At 42.9% G+C, this 17,038-nt stretch overlaps 2 protein-coding genes across 2 annotated transcripts in view; both read left to right on the forward strand.

Moving 5' to 3' along the window:
• The first annotated feature begins 3,631 nt into the window (after positions 1–3,631).
• On the forward strand, positions 3,632–8,187 carry LOC134088770 (myogenesis-regulating glycosidase-like). Its single transcript, XM_062542885.1, has 3 exons — positions 3,632–3,672; positions 5,464–5,862; positions 5,979–8,187. The coding sequence occupies exons 2-3, from the start codon at positions 5,603–5,605 to the stop codon at positions 7,771–7,773; spliced, it is 2,055 nt and encodes a 684-aa protein (XP_062398869.1). The 5' UTR covers positions 3,632–3,672; positions 5,464–5,602; the 3' UTR covers positions 7,774–8,187.
• Positions 8,188–9,332: 1,145 nt separating this feature from the next.
• msh3 (mutS homolog 3 (E. coli)) overlaps positions 9,333–17,038 on the forward strand; it is a 66,716-nt gene continuing 59,010 nt past the window's right edge. The window contains 8 exon segments of the mRNA XM_062542878.1: positions 9,333–9,612; positions 9,792–9,903; positions 10,094–10,338; positions 10,434–10,643; positions 11,035–11,151; positions 11,502–11,619; positions 12,353–12,486; positions 12,811–12,977. Of these exon segments, the coding sequence (XP_062398862.1) occupies positions 9,445–9,612; positions 9,792–9,903; positions 10,094–10,338; positions 10,434–10,643; positions 11,035–11,151; positions 11,502–11,619; positions 12,353–12,486; positions 12,811–12,977 (1,271 nt within the window). The 5' untranslated portion in view covers positions 9,333–9,444.

Consider the following 17,038-nt stretch of genomic DNA (forward strand, 5'->3'; position numbering starts at 1 on the left):
GAACTACAGTACTAACATTTTAACGGGTTGCACCACACAAATAGTTTCAGTGTGAAACTAATACACATCCATCGCCTTGATGTCAAGTCTACTGTAAGTAACATTGTTTTGTGAACACGTTCCTCCAATTTAAATGGTGGGAACGTTAAATGTACAAGTATGTTGAGATGCGATCGATAACGCACAATAAATTAATTTGAACACTGTTTTGAAACATGTTTGTACCCTGATTTCATATTAGCCATATTAGCAATGTAGACCCAGTGTCACCTTCCCAATGCCTACCACTGTGGTAGTCTGGGCCTGTGGTAGAAATATTCCCAAAACACAAATACAGCAAAATAACCACCAAAAAACGATATTATGCTTTTACAAAATGCAACATAGCAATCTAGATCCAGTGTCACCTTCCCAATGTTGGCCTACCACTGTGGTAGTCTGGGCCTGTGGCAGAAATATTCCCACACAAATACAACAAAATAACCACCAAAAAACAATATTATGCTTTTACAAAATGCAACATATTAGCAATATAGATCCAGTGTCACCTTCCCAATGCTGGCCTACCACTGTGGTAGTCTGGGCCCGTGGCAGAAATATTCCCAAAACACAAATACAACTAAATAACCACCAAAAAAAAAGATATTATGCATTACAAAATGCAACATTTCAACACACATATTGGTGCTGTTGTAGTTTATTATCTACACTTGTACGTGATTACTCATATTTCAAGCGATATTTCTCCGGCCCCTCAGTTGTGATACTTTTCATGAACTGGCCCCTATTACAAACTAATTGAATAGCCTTGGTGTAGAGGCTTTGCCGCCGCCGCCTGCTGGTACCTTCAACCAGTCTATTCTCAACACATGCGCAACACAGCGCAGTTTGAAACGTCTTGAATCCTGTTTGAATCATGGTGCCTGTGCGCATTGTTAAACGTCATTCACGCGACCCATGTCTTAAAAAGTTTTTGAGATTGAAGTAATTTGTCTGCCAGAAAACACCTGGAAAACACTCGGATTTCATAGTTTTAAAGACTTTGTAGAGAATAAAACTCACACATTTACGAGGGGGGAAAACCCAATTGGTTGTATTTTTCATAAATTATTAGGCTGCCTTAGCCTACTTTGCCAAGATCACAACACCGAACATTTGTGTCTGATAGTTTGCACCATAGACTGTATATGGTTTGCACAGTAATGTGATTGCAAAGCCTGCCACCACTACAGACTACCGGTAATTAGGATTTTTTGTAGGATCCAACAAGAATCATAACGTAGGCCTACTGTAGGCTATATTAGATTAGTTTAGTCGTTAGACTAGCCGATCTTTGACAAGCCATGCGTGAACCTGAATTTGAGCGTTCGTTTTTATTAATTTATTTACTCATGCAGTTACAATTCCTGAGCTGTAGGTGGAGGTAAGCGATATAGAGAATGTCTAATAATACAGACTGATCACTACCTCGTAATTTGCTGCAGTTATAGACATGAGAAGGCGACGTTACAAATTAATCTGGGATGAATCCGAATGATCTTCATTTTGGGATGTAGACCTACTGTATTGAAGTAAAACAGTGTTATCACAACACTGCATTTTTTGTCAACCATTTACAATTCACTAATTTCCTTTTTTTTTTTAAGTAATAACCAAAAACTACATGGTGCGCAGTAAATCGCTGTTAAATCATCACATGTGCAAATGTCTTGTGCATGAACAGAACAGATCGGGCAGGCAGCTTGGGTTGGGTATTCCATGTGCCAAGTTTGGTTTTGATACATGAAAGTGTTGCTGAGATAGGCCTCACTTCCTGTTTGGTGGTTTTGCAGCCACTGTCTTACTATTCTTACAATTCCTAAGACACTGAAAGACTGGACTGTGCGAAACTTGGTGGGCATGTATCCCCACAAGGATGACACAGGCATTTTGATCCGTCGCCCAACCGCTGCACCGGGACTCTGTGGGCCAGACACAGTTTTCTGTGAATATCTCGAGAACTGTAGGACCTAGGATGACCAACTTTCTTTGTACGTTGATCTCAAGGGGTCATATCATTTGATATTCAAATACGTATGCTGTATACGCTAGGTGAATGATGCGCCTATTACAAGTTCATAGTGCAAGGCTATTCAATTAGTTTGTAATAGGGGCCAGTTCATGAAAAGTATCACAACTGAGGGGCCGGAGAAATATCGCTTGAAATATGAGTAATCACGTACAAGTGTAGATAATAAACTACAACAGCACCAATATGTGTGTTGAAATGTTGCATTTTGTAATGCATAATATCTTTTTTTTTGGTGGTTATTTAGTTGTATTTGTGTTTTGGGAATATTTCTGCCACGGGCCCAGACTACCACAGTGGTAGGCCAGCATTGGGAAGGTGACACTGGATCTATATTGCTAATATGTTGCATTTTGTAAAAGCATAATATTGTTTTTTGGTGGTTATTTTGTTGTATTTGTGTGGGAATATTTCTGCCACAGGCCCAGACTACCACAGTGGTAGGCCAACATTGGGAAGGTGACACTGGATCTAGATTGCTATGTTGCATTTTGTAAAAGCATAATATCGTTTTTTGGTGGTTATTTTGCTGTATTTGTGTTTTGGGAATATTTCTACCACAGGCCCAGACTACCACAGTGGTAGGCATTGGGAAGGTGACACTGGGTCTACATTGCTAATATGGCTAATATGAAATCAGGGTACAAACATGTTTCAAAACAGTGTTCAAATTAATTTATTGTGCGTTATCGATCGCATCTCAACATACTTGTACATTTAACGTTCCCACCATTTAAATTGGAGGAACGTGTTCACAAAACAATGTTACTTACAGTAGACTTGACATCAAGGCGATGGATGTGTATTAGTTTCACACTGAAACTATTTGTGTGGTGCAACCCGTTAAAATGTTAGTACTGTAGTTCATATACTCCAACAAAGTGGCAATTTACGTTGAAATTAAGCTAATATGTTTCACTCGTTCTAAACGTTACGTGCAATTGGCTGAGGTGCAGTGGCTGCAGGACTTCAGAGCGAGTGAGAGCATGCAACAGAAATTATGCCACCAAAGTTACTCCTATTTGCTCCAATAGCTACATTACGAGTGGTGAATGTTTTCGCAAGGATCTGCTTGGAGAGGCGCACTACCGGTGAAATTTCATGCACCAAAAATGCTTCATGCTTTAAGGGAAACAACTTGGATTTGGCGCACGTCAACATGTTGGTGACGCTGCGTAAAAACGAAGCAAGGTACAAGTAACGTCTTTGCATGATACACAGTAAAACAGTAGCCTACAACAGCAACGCACCACACCGAACATTATTTTTAGGCGCTACTCGCAGTGTAGCCTATCGCTGTACCTCCATTATCGTGTTTTCCACCAGTTATTTACGCCTCTACCGAATATAAGGATTCGCTCATATAACATCATCAGCCAACACTTCAAGGGCCACTACAAAGTATCTCGGGGGCCGGATCCGGCCCGCGGGCCGCTAATTGAAGAGCCCTGTCATAGTGCATAGTGTACCTTTAATATAAGTCTTGACCCGTCTGCCTGATGAGGTACTGTTGGAATCCTTGGATCCTCCACTGCGTCCTGATATTGATGAAGTGCACCTGAGCATGCACACTTCCTCAGACATGAGGTCTACTTCTATCTGAGGTGATTACTGATGCCTTGATTTCACATTTACATTCTATGTTACAGTGCTGATTTAAAGATTAAAAAAAAAAAAAAAAGACTGGGTATTTTGGAGCAATCAGCATACAGTTAATGGCATAGACCAAGTACCGCCTTCAAGGTGTGGAACACTTGATTACTTTCTAAGTGAGTTGGCAGAAGAAAGCAAGGCATATCTTTATGATCTTTGGCTTGTTGGTGAGTGAGAAAACTAGTTGTCTTGGTTTACAGTAAGTCTACTTTCCATAATTTGCTCTGCATGGTGTGATTGTATGACAGCGGTATAGCATGAGTTTTTGTGAGAAATTAAGAAGTGCTTTTGCAAGTTCCAGTGTCCTTGATGTCAAGTGTCTGTGTGTTTTTGTTAGAGGTGGTGATCTAAACTAACCTTACAGTTTCAGTTTCAGTGAGAAGTGATAAACATGTCAGAAACCTTTTGGTCGTTATATTTTACTGTTAATTCTGCCAAAGTTTCAGGGCAAACATTGCGAAACATCACTGCCGAATAGTACGATTTTTAAAAAACGTGGCTGATGATGGTGGAGGTGGTGGTATTAAATGGTTATAGTGTTGACTCATCATAGGGCCTATGTGATTGTAATGTTAAAAGTTGCAAATATACTATTTGGAGAGGTGGATATATAATTAGAGGTGGATAAACGCTATTTCTGAAATTTCAGAGGTGGATAAACAGCGTCGTTTATTTGCGTTTAGCCCCCATAGGGATCATCCCTATGTTCCCCAGGTCCTGTTCCCTGGTTTCCCCAAAAAGGGTCCTATGTTCCCCGGTCACAATACATACCTTTTTTTGGAAAAGCGGGGAACATAGGACCCTTTCTAATATTTAAGAAAAAAAGGGTGTATGTTCCCCAGTCCCATACAAAGTGGGGAATATAGGACCCGGGGAACATAGGACCTGGGGAACATAGGACCTGGGGAACATAGGTATGCTCCCCCTCCACTACATCCCTGCTGCCGACCAACAACAATCATCAGAGTTGAGAGTATCTCGTTGCCATTAAAGTGACCCTAATTGTTTGTGTGGTCTTGAAAGACACTGTGCATACAGATTGCCGCTACATAGAAATTGTTGTTGTTTAAACGTTGTAAGGGGTGCTTATTCACATATTGTGAAATTAACTTGTTTGAAAAGCTATGTCTATTGGACAATACATCTCTCTTTCTGTCTGTGTGTGTTAAGACTCTGAGTTATTCTAGTTAAAACGAGAATAAATGGTTTCAACAGTTGTTGTTGGTGCTGGAAGACACATTTAGCCAGACTCACCATTGTCATGGAATTGTTTGCTTTGCCTTATGAAACATGATCATGTGTAAAACATTACCTCGTAAATATGACCCACGTCATGTTGTTGCTGTGAAATCATAGCCCAAAGTCTAGACTCTAGACCATAGATTATATTGCTTTGAAGTGTATACAGCTATTCTGCAATTCGGTAGTATTGTTGGCTACTTGCTAATTTAGACCAGTGTCGAAGTGTGAAACCTGTCTTTTCCTTCTCCATATCAATACCATAGATTGCTTAAAATCACTGGAACAGTTTCAAACTCTGGTTATGGCATAACTCATGTGTGATTTAAGATAATGCACTGTTCTTTAAAGACATAAAACATAACAAACAAACATAATAACTCCCAGTAGGAGCTGGATCAGGTTATGTCTGACCAACAATATTGGAGTTGAAATTGAAGTAGCTTAGCATAGGTTTTGGAATGGGGTTACTAATTTATTACTTCCTCTTTTTCAAATTTCAGAGGTCATTAAGAAACTAAACAGATATCACCATCATCTTTGAAGAAACATTTTACTGTCCAACGGGAACCTCACTCACCAGCACTACATCTCTTAGATGAAATAGTTTTTTTTGTATGTCCCTTTGCTGAAGTTCTTATTATGTATCAAATAGTACAGGGAACTGTAGGGGATCTGTACCCTGGTCCCTTCACGAAGCCCCCTAAGCAGAAGAAATGCAGTCCAATGCCATTCGCAATTATCGTGGGAGTGGTATTAGTAATGTCAGCCATAGTAGCAAGGTCCTACAGTGCTTCTCTGTGCAGAGTGGAGATCCTCAAAGCTGAATTACTGGACCTGAAGAAGGATGGGTTCATTATCCACAATCAAGAGGGTGACATCATCTTCAGAATGTTTTTCAGGTCTGTGCTGGCATTTGCTGTTACTTTGTTAGTCGAAAGTATCTGCTGATTGTATAACCAGGCAGTCATTAGTTGATTCAGATTTATCACTGTTCATTTGTTCTGTTTCCATTTAGGTCAGGATCTCTTGATCTGAACTCATGCACTACGGAGGGTGGAATAATTCACTGCGACCAGTCGGACACAGGGAAACTGAACTTCTTCGTCCAGACTGTCAGACCGACGGACACGGTGATGTGCTACGGGGTGCGCTGGGAGGAGCTGGAAGAAGGCCGCTCTGTAGAGCACGCCATGTCCTTCAACGGCTCCCACTGGTATGGAGGTGCGGAGCGAGCTGTCCAACACTGGCCCGTGTCTGTGGAAGGTCTGGAAGCCCCGAAGCCTTTTGTCACTGGAGATGCGTACTCCAACCGCCAGGACTTCGGTAGCATTCTGGAGCGCTACTGGCTCTCGGCCAACGGCACAGCCATAAAGATTAACGACTCTGTGCCTTTTCACCTTGGCTGGGATGATGAAGAGAAGGTCCTTCGCTTCCAGGCGCGGTATAATGACAGCCCTTACAAACCACTGCCTGGAGAGGCAGAGCACGCCGAGCTGAGCTATCGTGTGTGTGTCGGCCATGATGTCACCTCCATACACAAGTACATGGTCCAACAGTACTTCAACAAGCCCAACAAGGTTCCATCCGAGGCAGTGTTCCGTCAGCCAATTTGGTCCACGTGGGCCTTGTACAAGAGCGCGGTGGACCAGGAGAAAGTCCTGCAGTTCGCATCAGACATCAAGAAGCGCGGCTTCAACTGTAGCCACCTGGAAATCGATGACCGCTACACCATCAGTTATGGCGAGTTTGAGTTTGACCCGGTGAAGTTTCCCAACGTCTCGACCATGTTTCAGAATCTCAAGGATGATGGTTTCCACGTCACTCTGTGGATCCATCCCTTCATTAACTACGAATCAGCCAACTTTGACGTCGCTGTGAAGAGGTTTCTACTTGTCCGAGAGCCCAGTGGACAGCTCCCTGCTTTAGTCCGCTGGTGGAACGGTATTGGCGGCATCCTGGACTTCACCAACCCTGAGGCCCGTGAATGGTTTGCTTCCCATCTCTTAGCCCTTAAAACCAAGTATGGGGTTGCCTCATTTAAATTTGATGCAGGAGAAACCAACTACCTACCAAAGCAGTATAGCACGTATGCACCCTTGTATGACCCCAGCACCTTTACACGCCGCTACACAGAAATGGCCATTCCGTACAACGACCATGCCGAACTTCGGTCTGGCTACCAGTCCCAGAACATCTCCTGCTTCTTCAGGATTATAGATCGGGACTCTGTGTGGGGTTACGACCTTGGTCTCAAATCCATCATTCCTACCGTCTTGACCATTAGTATCCTGGGCTATCCGTTCATTTTGCCAGACATGATTGGTGGTAATGCCTATCAGAACGGTAGTCTGGGGTCCATGGTTCTGCCTGACCGTGAGCTCTACATCCGCTGGTTGGAGCTGTCTGCCTTTTTGCCGTCCATGCAGTTCTCCATCCCGCCCTGGGCTTACGATGAAGAGGTGGTGGAGATTGCACAGAAGTTCACCGCACTCCACGAGAGCCTGGTGGCTTCACGAGTGCTGGAGCTGGCCGGGAAGGTGCTGCACACTGGAGACCCCATCATCCGCCCTCTCTGGTGGATCGCCTCAGAGGACGAGGCGGCGTACAAGATAGACTCTCAGTTCCTCATTGGGGACGACTTAATGGTGGCTCCTGTGCTGGAGCCAGGTAAGCAGGAGAGGGATATCTACCTTCCTGCTGGCAGATGGAGAAGCTACAAGGGGGAGCATTTTGACAACTTCAAGGGTCCCATCTATCTTACTGACTACCCTGTAGATTTAGATGAAACAGCATATTTTTTGCGGGAATGATAAATGGTGCATTAACTACTGTCTAATGAATTTGTTGGTGTATTTGCAATTCCATCAACAATAACAAATTAGAGCTATATTCCGTCAAACTATATGTTTTTTTTTCAGCCCTCGTCATTTTTTCAAAATCGAATGATTTATCAATGGTTTACTAGCACATGTTTGAAATTAAAAGGCACAAATCCTTATATTTATTGATTTTAACTAGAAAAGATAAGAAATGGCAATAAATACTCCTTCACCACATTAATTAATGGATAAAATTTTTCTGCTGAGGTTTGTAAATGCCTCATTCTGTGTTTGTCTTAATCTAGCTTTACCTTGTCTTGTGACTCATTTGTGGACAACTTCCCTTTTTATTTTTCATTTTGTGACATAGTTCTATATCAGTGCAAGTGTCCCATTTATGTTGAATTGTAGCACTCCTAAGCCTTTGTATATTTTTTTTATGACCCATTGTTCAACGTGACCTTTGTTGATGGGATGACAAGCTAAAAAGGGAATTGCATGACTTTGTAAATCTTTCATTTTTATTGTCTTTTAGATAAAGGACCGTTTTATACTGGTCTGACCAGCCAGACCACATCAAGATGTAAGGTCTCGGAACTCATCGTAGACAGGGCTCAATCGGAGGGGTGGGATAAACAGTTGTCTTTCAAATTCCTTCTCCACGCAATAGGATAGGCCTAGGGCTAAATGAACAATCTTCTTGTTTTCAAGTAGCAGGATGCTTAACCCTTAAACAGGCAGAAGTGAAACATTTGTTGAGAAAAATCATTTCATGTTATTATTTGTCTCTTTTGCACCTATAAGGAAATCATTCTCATACTCATTTTTAAAATAATTTTAAAATTAAAATAAAAAAATATTTTGGATTTTATGAGTTGTATCTCCCAGGATACATTGCCCTATTAAGGTACGAAAAAATTCAAAATGGTAAACATTTTAATGTTTTATTTGATAAACATAACTGATAAGCTTTATTTTCTTGCCCATTTATTAAAAATATTATTTGTAATCATTTTTTTAATTAATTTTATATTTTTTATGAAGTTCTTTATCGTATGAAATGAATGGAAACATTCTTTAATTTTTTTTTTTTTTTAAATCACATTTTTTTTTTGTGCATCATTACTCATTGTCTGTTGCAGACACAATTCAAAGTGTGCTCTCCAGAGTAACGTTAATCAGCCAAATCTGTAAAATATCAGCAACATATAGCCTATACAAACTCTGACAGTGCTGTGTTGAGTAGCCTATATGACTAGGGAAATTCACAGTTTTAGGAAGCTATCCACACCAATAAGGGGCAGCATAAAGGTTAAGAGTTAAGATGGTTGGCCTGCTCACAAATATGACCAAGTGTTTAAAATCTGGTTTTCACCCAGGCAGCCACACAATGGTTGGTTGGTTGGTTCTACAAACCACTAGTTCAAAAACAGGCTTTGGCGCCTCCCGCTGGCAAACAGTCTGTGGTCTCAAATGCGCTACACAGCGCAGTGTGAAACATCTTGAAGAATAGTGTTTGTGCGCATGGCTATCAACGTCATTCGCGCGACAGCTTCTCCACGGATCGCTTTTACTATTTTTAAAAGTAGTGTCTTGTATCAGATGTTGCGTATTTGACACTAATGTTCTTTGCAAGAAATTAATTTCCATGAATTCCTAAAAATGCATGCAAGGTTTGCTGTCGTAAAGTCCAAACAGAGTAAGAATAAAGCTAATGTACAGACGTCCATCAGTAAATTCTTTGCTGGAGTTAACAAGAAATCAGAAGGCGACAGTGCAAATAAATCTGGGATTAATCCGAATAATCTTCACCTTGGGATTGGATTGAAGGTAAACAGTCAGTTAAACGCTGTCACAACGCTTACCAAACAGTTATTTAGGGTGCTTTTTTACAGTCAGCACTCAGCAGCAGGCAGCTTTCTCAAACGTTAACAAGCACATCAGTGTTGTACCTCTTAAAAACAGTCACCTTTTAACGCCATCTCGCCCCTGTGTGTTTTTGTGAATAGAAGAAACACTGTGAGGATGGAGTCGAGTCTCCAGGGAAGCGAGCCAAGTTGTCCCATTATGGAGAGCTGGAGAGTATGGACACAGAAGCCAGCCCCAGTGACAGTGCCAGAGGTACAAAAGCAAGCATATAGCCATGCACTGTTGCCTAGAAAAATCCCTCTTTTCTACCTTTGTCCATATCCTACAGATGATGAAATTATTTTTTTTTATAAAATGTTCTTATCATTAGTGAAGGCCTACTCACTGACGTTGTGACCATGCCATGTGTAGCATGTTTTATAAACGCTCTGTATTCCTTCAGAAGACCCAAAACCTCACACGTCCAGAAGTAGCCTTTCGTGCACCACCCTGGAAAGACTGAAAGGCTTCAGTTGTCCCGGTACAGTGCAGAGCAATGGACCAGAGGCACCAGAGGCAGACAGGTCAGAAACATCATGTGGTGGGGTACTTGTTGGCAACAGCAGAAAGCCAGCAGACAGCCCCACAAACACTAACACAGATATGCCAGGTGGAGAGGAGGAAGAGGAGGGAAACAAGCAAAAACAGGTAAGCACATTATGCAGGCTGCGGTGACCACCCTCTTTGCCACCCTTTATGTGCTCGCTGTCTTCGGTATTGATGTCTGTGACTTCATCTCTCAGGCCAAGGGATTCAGCTTCAGTCAGTTCACGAAAGCTGGTGGCACTGCCACCAAGAAGAGTGCCCCTGAAGTGAGTGCCCCCAATAAGAGAACTAAGAGCATCTACACCCCTCTGGAGCAGCAGTTCCTGGAGATCAAAGAACAGCACAAGGACACACTTCTGTGCGTGGAGTGTGGCTACAAGTACAGGTTCTTCGGAGAAGATGCAGAGGTGATGTCTCTTGACATTGTTGTTGTCATCAGTACATGTACTTACGTACAGTATGTGAGCTTGTTATTGTGTTCATAGAGAGTCAAACAGGAGTATTGAAGAGACATGGACATCTGTTGACCATTTGAGTACAAGTGTTGTAACGTTCACATGTTAGTGCAGGTAAAACCTGTCACATCCACTTGGGGTGGTGCAGCCAGTTCCTGTGTCTTTGCAGACATTGGAGTTTTATTCAGGGGAGAGCTGTGGAAATTACAGCCATCAACCACAGAAAAGACAGGAGATTGTGACTGTGATTGGTTGGTCATGCATGGACTTGCATCATTTCAGATGGCCCTTCACTGAGGAATATTGTTAATGCCTTTGTGGTTCATCATGGGTTTATTTGTAGATTGCTGCCAAAGAGCTGAACATCTTCTGCCATATGGATCACAACTTCATGACCGCCAGCATCCCTACCCATCGGCTGTTTGTTCATGTTCGTCGTCTGGTCTCCAAGGGACACAAGGTCAGAGCTGACATTGGTCTGTTATCTAGTTATTTTGGCATTAATGATTATTGATGACATTTTGGTTATAATTTGTTTGGGGCCCTCTCTTTTATTAAATGTCAAAAAGGTCTGGTCTGTGTTTCCGTTGCTTTACAAAATTGAATCAAGTGTAAACAAAGCTCACTTCCTAGATTCAGTTTTCAGATGTCACATGACTTCAGATTAGTTTTTTTGGGGGGGAGCAAATACTGCAACGTATGAAATGACTCATTCTTATCCTCTTGAATGTCAGTCAGTGTCTGTGATGTGCCGACTTCAATTCGGAAGCGCTCGAAACATTCGTTCTCTTTTCCTGCCCTGATGTGTAGGTGGGTGTTGTGAAGCAGACCGAGACCTCGGCCATCAAAGCGGTGGGTGCCAACAAGAGTTCTCTCTTCACCCGCCAACTCACTGCCCTCTACACCAAGTCCACCCTGGTGGGGGAAGGTATCCTTTTTGATCTTCAAAAAATGTCCGTCATCTCCTGGACTCTTCCGCTATCAGAAGGTGTTCGTTAGGTGAATGCCAGATGTGACATTTTGTCATACCTGGCATGTCTTTGATTGAAAGGCGACATCACCTGGTGGACCATGAATAATTCACCATCATGACATTAAAAGAAGAGGTTGCAGAGATGTGCTCATACACTAGCACTTTTTTTCAGTCCTTCTGTCACCAAAGCATGTGGAGGTTGTTTGTGGACATCTCTTCAAAGCAAAAACTTTCCTCATGTTTGGTGAAAAGAAGGAATCCTTGCAAAAGATCACTCCTAGTATCAACCTCATTATATGAAGCCCATCAATTCTGCAGGACTCCATGCTCCTTGTTGTGCTTTAGGGAGCATTATAAGATAGGCCTCCAATTATTATTGTGGCCTTGATTGGCCCATAAGGCACATACATACTGTATGCATGTAACAATTATTTAGATGTTACCTTTTACACAGAGATGAATCAATTTATCAGACATTAAAAAGGTAATATATTTAGCCTAAATCAAATGTACAGTATGATTATCAATACAGCCACGTAAACTCTGACTCAAGACAAATTTCCCTTGGGACACAATAAAGAAATCTTAAAAGTGTCCACAGCTTGTCTTTCTTTGAAAGGCCCTCGAATGTTTCAACCTAGATTCACAGCAGTGTAATTTCATCCCTAACCTGGATGGCTCGTCCCAGATGTGAACCCTCTCCTGAAGCTGGGGGACCTGGCGGACGCTGAGGATGTGGTGCAGGAAGCCCCCAACAACTACCTCATGTGTGTGTATGAGACCTGGGACAAGCAGACCAAGGAGCTTATCGTGGGTGTCGTGGTAAGATCTCAGTATTTTGTGTTCATCACTTACATTATTACTAACTCTTTCTTTCTCTCTCTCTCTCTCTCTCTCTCTCTCCCTCTCTCTCTCCATCTCTTTCCCTCTCCCCCTTTCTTTCCCTCTCTCCCTCTTCCTCCCCCCTCTCTCCTAGTCTCTCTCTCTCTCTTTTTAAAACTATTTATTGATTTGTACCATGTATAGTGGCATTATTCCAACCAAAACATCTTGGCCCTAATAAGATGCCTGCACTGGCACTATCACATGCCCCTTTGGCATTAAGCATCATTCATCATGCCCCTCTCTCTCCGCCGCCAACTACAGGTGGTCCAGCCTACCATTGGAGACCTGATGGTGGACTGCTTCACAGACAATGCTTCCCGCTCCGAGCTGGAGTCCAGAGTGCTGCGGATTCAGCCCGTGGAGATCCTGGTGCCGTCCGACCTCTCTGAGCAGACTGAGAGGCTGCTGCGCAACATCTCCCTTGCCAGGTAACCACAAGGGCTTCTCATGTTAACACTCTGACTGATCCCAGAAGATGGATATAATACACAGGGATATCATTAACTCTTATGGCTGTATGGCTCAGATGCACTATTATGGTTTTTGGTGTGATCAACAAGGCATGCCTGTTGGCCCTCTATGTATGGTCTTGTGTTGTAAGTAGCATCCCACTCACATGTGCTTATAACACCACAGAAGAAACTGACAGTTCATATTTATGTAAATTTAATTGGTATCGGTCTTTGTAAATGGTAAATGGGCTGCATTTATATAGCGCTTTTCTCGGCCTCTGCAAGCACCCAAAGCGTTTTACATATCATGCATCACAGTCACCCATTCACACACCGATGGCAGAGGCTGCCAAGCAAGGCACCAACCTCCTCATCGGGGTTAGGTGTCTTGCTCAAAGAACAGGGTTAAAAAGGGCTCGAACCAGCTATTTACCAGTTACTGGACGATTCCTCTACCTCCTGAGCCACTGCCGCCCCATGTCTTAGTTGTGGTCAAAATTATGTGTTATTTCTCTAGGTGAACTTTTAAAAAATTTATGTTTGATATCAAAATATTCAAAAACATCAGTAGAAGTAACGGTTCACAAACCTAGAAGTTAGATAATCTGAAAATGTGATTGTTTTTAATTTCATAGGCCTATCCAGGTGCCAAGTATATTGATTAGAGGTGTACAGACTTTAAAAGTGCACTCTTGATGGAAATACTTAAAAAGAAAATACACACTTTCCTCATGTTCTTCTAGCTGTAAATACAGTGTATGTATTTAAAAAAAAAAACATATAGTTGTGTACTGCTCTGGAAATGGGAAACAAATCTGGAGGCTCTGATTGCACTATTCCAGCTAATCAGTACTGTTGTACTGTTCATGTCAGTTTTTCACCACTGGGTGTCAGTAACAGCTTACAAATATGTTCAGTCAAGGTTATTTTATTATGTGTATGTAAGCATATAGCTGATGCATAATACATTTCTATTAGCTTGATTTTTGTTCAGATATTGTTTATGTTTATTGTAAATGTTTGACATGCGTGACTGAAATGATTCTCGGCTAAAAGTGAAACAGGGTTTGTGTCGGGAGGGAATCAGATGGTTTTCAAACTTGGAGCAAAAAAAGAGAGACCATATTCAGAGTCCCCTAGGATTCTAGCAAAGGCTTGCCTCAGTGTTTTCCCGAATATTGCATTGTTTCCCCGAGTCCCCTGATTCTAATTAGAAATGCAAATGAAATGTCGAGGAAATCGCCGTCTTGGACATCATTCCTCCCTGGCCGCAACAGCCGTCCCAGAAGCGCCGTTTGATTTACCGTGGTTCGCTCTCCTCTAGCAGATGTGTGCTCATTATGCATTAATGGCACTCCCCCGTCGAACAGTGGCTTTGCATAATCAGCACTCATTGTGTTGCGCGCCAAGGACCGTTATTGCGATGCGTGGCAGGGGTTTGACTTGACTCCGGCGCGAGAGTGGCACTCTGCTGGGTGCTCTGTGCCTTCCAAATCAGAGGTGCCATCACACCTCCAAAAGTGGCAGGGTGGAAGTTGACGACGCACTGACACTTCAATTGCGCGGCTGTTGAAAAAACTGGCACCAGGCCTCGGTGACGGGTTGTTTGAGTGGTTTGTCATGGATTTGAGAGCATTTTTAAGTCTCAAGCAACGCTTTTGTTATGAATTGACTTCTTTCAGCAATGTGTTCAGTCTAAAAATGTACTTTATGGTGCTTCTAAAGTCTAAACAGCATGTGAATCAGACTGGATGTAACAAGGTTGTGTTGAAGTTTTGGGCTTAGCCATCACTTGGTATGGCTGCTCCCTCATCAGAGAGATTTGGGAAATTTCATCAACCGATCAACTTTTTAAACTACAATGGTAGATGATGTCAGTAGTCTGGCTATCACCATACTAAGCTCAATCGTTTAAGATTGAGCATTAGTCTGGGGAGTCTGTGCTTTATTTCTACTGCACAAGCGGCATGTACGCTTGGATAGTTCCTCATCCAATCAGCCCAACGATTTGGGTGCACCCGGTGGTCAAGCCAGTTTGTGCCTGGAGGAAGCAGGAGAGGTAAATGTGCAGGTGTCCAGCCTGAACTGTAGGGCGAAATCCAAACCGCAGGCAGATCAGGCTGCCCAGGCTTTACCCAAACCTACATGTAATATGTGAGTGCATGTTTAATACATTTACCTACACCCCTACACTTCCTGCACCTGTCTGTTTCAACAGCAGCGACCATAATAAGACCATTGACAAAAACAGAAATCAATGCATAATTGAAGATTCTTCCTTAAGATGACTCTTAGTTAAGTAAACACTAACTCCTAGTACCGTAAACATTCACCTGTCAGTGTTCTGTCATGAAAAGACCAGCGAGAATTGTTCCATTTTCTTTTCTTGTCTTTTGATTTGAATATTTAGTAACAGCATGTTTGTGTACATTAACCATACGATATGATTCGTGTTTTATGAAACGCCCTGGTCACACCCTTGCTGTGTCATGGAGTGAGATGATGCACTAGATCTGTCTGGCCACTAGCTGGGGATTACACACACTGCAAAAAAAGGTCACCCCAAAAGAACAAAAGAAAAATGAATAGCCATTGTTGGAACAGAACAGTGCTCCATCGCTCTCCTCAGTCAGAGACCCTCTCGTATGCTATGATCAACACATATTTATTTGCAGATAGCTGTTCCTCACTCACAGGTCTCTTGTATTCTGTTGACGGTTGGATAATAGCTGAACTAGTAAACCAAACAGCCTTGACATGAGTGTGTCTTCTGCTGCTGTGATTAAGAGATCAGAGACTCTGTAGGTTACTGCTTGGGAGAACACCACATTTGTTTGATTGTATCTGTTTGCTGTTTGTTCATGCCTACTAATTCCTGTGCAAAATTGATTAGGAGTAAGGCACTTCACAAGTCTAAGGCCTCAGCCACTTCAGTCTGTAGAATGCTGAAGCCAGAATTGTGTGTGTGTGTGTATGTGTGTCCCACCATCACACACACACACAACTCCCTCTTCTCTAGCACATGGAGTGAACTGGGTTGACATCTCAGTTTGTGAGAAGTTTTCTCTCTGTGTTTGTGCTCAGGGTTACCTCTGAGAGAGAGAGAGGCCTAGACAGGGTTATTGTCTCTAGATTTCCCCGGAGGACGCCGCACTCACAGAGCAGAGCTTGAAAGAGCAGCTCGACATGTAGGGCCGCGAGAGCTGAAGATCAATTTGAGCCGGACTCGAGTTGGACATCGGCGCCGCTCGGAGAGAAGGTTAATGTGGGAACTGAACTCGCTTTTTTTGGAGCTGTGCCGCTGGGGGTCTTTAAGCTCATTTAATTAAAAGTGTGACCTGGCTTTTGAACAGCAGTTCAGGTTACAACATTTCTCCAAGGGGTAGTTTCCTCGGTAAAAAGTGATGGAGCCTGTGGTTTTGTAGTAGACACAATGTTCAAAACACTGTAAAGCAAGGAAAACCCAACAATGTATTTTAATAACTACATTAGCTAGCTTAAACAATTCAATTCAATTCAATTCAAAAAACTTTATTTATCCCCGAGGGGCAATTTCTCCATGCAGGCATAGCGACACATAAGACGCACAACATATAAGACAAACAAGACAAGACAAGACAAGGGGAGAACAGGACAAACAAGGGTGTGTGTGTAGGCCTATGTGTGGGTCCAGTCCCCTAGTCCCAGGAGAGGGAGGAGGAGGGGTCCATCTCTCGTAGGCTATGACGGCTGTAGAGCACCAGCAGTTGTTGACATGAAGGCAGATTCGTCCTCCGTGTGCCTCTCCAGCGCTGCATCCGTATCCAGCCCCAACGGAGCGCTGAAGCCTCGCCTCCCTCGTCCTCCGCGACCGTCAGCCCAGGATAGCTCCGACTGAATAGGCCACTCCACAGGCCCATGCACGAACGCCGCAAACAACCGTGCAGGTCTCTTCGACCCAGTAGAAACTCGTGTATCCGACAGGTCGGTCGTCATCTGGAAGATCCCATGGCGGATGGAACCAAACCAGCCTTTAGAAGTTGCGGTAGCCTATAGCC

Source organism: Sardina pilchardus, chromosome 8 (genome assembly GCF_963854185.1).
Source record: "Sardina pilchardus chromosome 8, fSarPil1.1, whole genome shotgun sequence".
NCBI classification, from domain to species: domain Eukaryota; kingdom Metazoa; phylum Chordata; class Actinopteri; order Clupeiformes; family Clupeidae; genus Sardina; species Sardina pilchardus.